Source organism: Monopterus albus, unplaced genomic scaffold (genome assembly GCF_001952655.1).
Source record: "Monopterus albus unplaced genomic scaffold, M_albus_1.0 scaffold26.1, whole genome shotgun sequence".
NCBI lineage: Eukaryota > Metazoa > Chordata > Actinopteri > Synbranchiformes > Synbranchidae > Monopterus > Monopterus albus.
In genome coordinates, this window is record NW_018127906.1 from 850,568 (window position 1) to 854,547 (window position 3,980).

The 3,980-nt window shown below is 42.4% G+C and overlaps 1 protein-coding gene across 4 annotated transcripts in view; it reads right to left on the reverse strand.

The window, feature by feature from the left end:
- Positions 1 to 3,980, reverse strand: part of snapc4 (small nuclear RNA activating complex, polypeptide 4) — a 28,675-nt gene that overhangs the window by 19,569 nt on the left and 5,126 nt on the right. For all 4 annotated transcript variants that reach the window (XM_020595017.1, XM_020595016.1, XM_020595018.1 and 1 more), the window contains exons 5-9: positions 2,645 to 2,670; positions 2,447 to 2,563; positions 2,240 to 2,380; positions 962 to 1,046; positions 655 to 736 (exon numbers count right to left, since the gene is read on the reverse strand). In XM_020595017.1, coding sequence (XP_020450673.1) covers positions 655 to 736; positions 962 to 1,046; positions 2,240 to 2,380; positions 2,447 to 2,563; positions 2,645 to 2,670 — 451 coding nt within the window. The remainder of the gene's footprint in view (positions 1 to 654; positions 737 to 961; positions 1,047 to 2,239; positions 2,381 to 2,446; positions 2,564 to 2,644; positions 2,671 to 3,980) is intronic.

The window sequence follows — 3,980 nt, forward strand, 5'->3', positions numbered from 1 at the left end:
GATTTCCTGAAATTTTTTTTTAATTCTGTCTCTCAGAGTGGGAATGCACCTACAATGTGAATTTCAGACCCCTCCATGATTTCTAAGTGGGAGAACTTGCAAAATTGCAGGGTGTTCAAATACTTCTGTTCCTCACTGTATATGGAAGGGTTCCAGAAGTCTGAATCTGTTAGGTTGGTGCTGCCAGTGAAGCGTACAGTGCAAGAACCTCGTTTTCCCATAACACTTCCCTAAATTGCTTAGTTAAAGTCAGACCAGGGTGAAGTGACATGTTACATCATCAGTAGATGGAGAAACTGCAGCTGTTTCTGCGGGTTTCTAGTGGGTGCCCTGATGGATCCAGGTGACTGCTGGTCACAACAACACTGCAGGGATGCTTCTCAGTCACTACTGTGTGGTATACACTCAGTCAGTTTATCAGGTATACCCAGCTCAAATTAATTTAGTCGGTATTACACAACACAGGTGAATCAACACCTGTGTGAAAAAGTTTGAATACAAATTCAACATTATCACTTCATGGAGGACGATTTAATTCAGGACTGTAGGTTTAGATTGACTTAGTCTGATACAGGTGTTCCTAATAAACTGACTGAGTAGCTGTAGTAATACGATATTACAACAACAACAACAACAACAACAAATTGATGTTACTTAGAGAGTTTTGGCTGGATCAGTCGCCTCAGACTGTCTCTGGCCACCGAGTGGATCAGCAGAGTTTTCTGCCAACCCTCCCCTGGAGACACAGCAAGGGCAGACAGGGGGTCAGACAGGGATTTAGAAAGGGGGTCAGATAGGGGGACAGACATGAGGTCAGACAGGGATGTAGAAAGGGGTCAGATAGGGGGGCATCACACTGAAGGTGAGTTACATGAAGCAACAGATGTCAAAGTCATGAATCATTGTTTTGTGTATCTAAGTAGATGCATGTATGTATATGCATGGACAGATATGATTTTACATCGTTTCATCTTCAGTTTCTTGTTGTTCAGACATCCCGTCATCATGCTACTCTTCTCCTTTGTCTCCTGATTGGCTGGAGGACCCTGCACACAAAGTGAAACGGCTCTTCAGTGGTCATCTGTCAACAGTACACTAGGGCTGCACAATTATAGCAAAAATCATAATTGCGATTACTCACTGACTTTGGACTTTAAAAAAAACTTCTTTAGGGGTTCCTGAACTTTAATAAGATTCAAATTGTGCTGTTAATCGATTAAATATTTTCATCACATAATTGTCCATAGTCAAGTCGCAATTAATTGCAAATTGATCACTTTTTTTTTTTTTACCTGTTCTAAACAGTAGTGAAAGTAACTAAGTACATTTAGCAAGGGTTTTACGATGTCCTTCAGGTGGGCCAACACCTGTCTCTCAAAGGACTTCACGACTACAGACGCCAGGGCGACAGGTCTGTAGTCGTTCAGTTGGATGATGGACCAGAATGTCCACACTGCTTTTTTGCATTAGCAAAAATGTGAAAAAATGTGTTTGGAGTGAGGTGTGTGATGTTCAGAAGCTCTTCTCTGGTGAAGGTGCTAGTACTTTTACTCAAGTAACATTTTGAATGCAGGACTTTTACACTGTTGTATTGCTACATTTACTGAAGTAAAGGATCCAAGTACTACTTCCACCACTATTTCTAAATGTACCTTAAAGGGGCCCTGAGGTATCAGTAATCTCTGGTGAGGCAACTGTATTCGTCTGTTTCAATGTCTCCTCCACTTTAGCTTTCTCGTCTTCATACAAGCTGTATATCTTAAACACAGTGGACGCTCTCGAGGGTAATTCATACGTGTAGTCTTTGGATGCTATGGGAATTATTTCAAGCTCACCTTCGTCCTCCACCACATTAATCAGCCTGCGAGCTGTACCTGCATTTAGCTAACACTGTTGAAAATTTGTTGCTTGCAGAGTTGTCCAGGAATCTCCACTGCAATTTATCCAGCAGGTGTTTTAACAGATTACTCTTATTGACTTTTTACTGCACGTACAGTACCGAGCTCAGGTAACATTTCACTTCACCGGATGTGAGAAAAACATGCTTGCACTGTAAAGTGCTAAAGGGATGCACCGGATTTATAACACAGGACAAAAGAACAGCATCAATGCAAAACGCAGTGCAATTATTTTGTTTTTATAACTGCTGGAAGCTTAATCACAACTTAAAATAACATTTGAGTAATCACCCAGCCCTGTAGTACAACTGTGTTTATGTCCATGTCTCTGTCTGCCTTACCAGTCCTGTCAGTTTGTCCTTGAAGTATGGTTTGAGGAAGCGGCCCAGGAACATGCTGACTGGCTGCTGGTAGGAGGATGGGGTGGACTGCTCTCTGGAAGGCTCTTTGATTGATCCAGACAGCTGCGACACCAGTTCCTTCTACAGAGAGAAAACAAGTTATTATCAATACTTACCTGTTGTCTATGGCTGCGGGTCTGTACTGACCTGCTGCCTCTGGTTCTGTGTCAGTAGTGTCTCCAGCTGGTCCAGCGTCTCCTGGACCACCTGCTGGTAGACCAGATTCAGCTGAATACAGGAGTCCACTGACAGCTCCAGCTCACTCTGAACATAGACACAGACACAGTTAGAATAATACTGACTCATCTGGCTGTAACTGACAGAGTAACAGACGGAGTTACTGACCTCCTCACCACTGCTGTCATCACCATCTAAACAGAAGAAGATCAGACGTTAACAGACAGACTCATGATGTAGAAACTAGGGATGTACAGACCAGTACAGACGACCGGTCTGTGGCTGAAAGATGAACCGAAGCAGCTCATTTCTACTGTTTATATTTCAACATAAAACATGAGGCCATGTTTACATCAGTAACATTTTTACTCTTAATTAATACACAATACAGAGTCATTGTTAAATATTTCACAGTGTCCCGTCTGCAGAACATCTGCAAGAGAGAAGTGAAACTACTCAGACTGCATGATGGGGTGTTCGTGCCGTTTGTTGTAGAAACACTTAAACAGAATCTTTTTTTAAGTGCTTTGTTTAGATGGTGAATGGACTGCACTTGTATAGGGCTTTTCTGCCTTACATGGACAAAGTGCTTTAAGATTCACCCATTCACACACACTCACACTAAATATGAAGAATGTATACCCTGTAGACTTCTTCTTTTGAGTGACTAAAAATAAAAATACTGCTGCTGAGGTTTAGGGTTTGTCTGTGTCACATACAGTGGGTACGGAAAGTATTCAGACCCCCTTAAATTTTTCACTCTTTGTTATATTGCAGCCATATGCTAAAATCATTTAAGTTCATTTTTTTCCTCATTAATGTACACACAGCACCCCATATTGACAGAAAAACACAGAATGTTTGACATTTTTGCAGATTTATTAAAAAAGAAAAACTGAAATATCACATGGTCATAAGTATTCAGACCCTTTGCTGTGACACTCGTATATTTAACTTAGGTGCTGTCCATTTCTTCTGATCATCCCTCAGATGGTTCTACACCTTCATTTGAGTCCAGCTGTGTTTGATTATACTGATTGGACGTGATTAGGAAAAGCCACACACCTGTCTATATAAGACCCTACAGCTCACAGTGCATGTCAGAGCAAATGAGAATCATGAGGTCAAAGGAACTGCCTGAAGAGCTCAGAGACAGAATTGTGGCAAGGCACAGATCTGGCCAAGGTTACAAAAAAATTTCTGCTGCACTTAAGGTTCCTAAGAGCACAGTGGCCTCCATAATCCTTAAATGGAAGACGTTTAGGACGACCAGAACCCTTCCTAGAGCTGGCCGTCCGGCCAAACTGAGCTATCAGGGGAGAAGAGCCTTGGTGAGAGAGGTACAGAAGAACCCAAAGATGACTGTGGCTGAACTCCAGAGATGCAGTCGGGAGATGGGAGAAAGTTGTAGAAAGTCAAAGAAAGTCAACCATCACTGCAGCCCTCCACCAGTCGGGGCTTTAGGGCAGAGTGGCCCGAAGGAAGCCTCTCCTCAGTGCAAGAC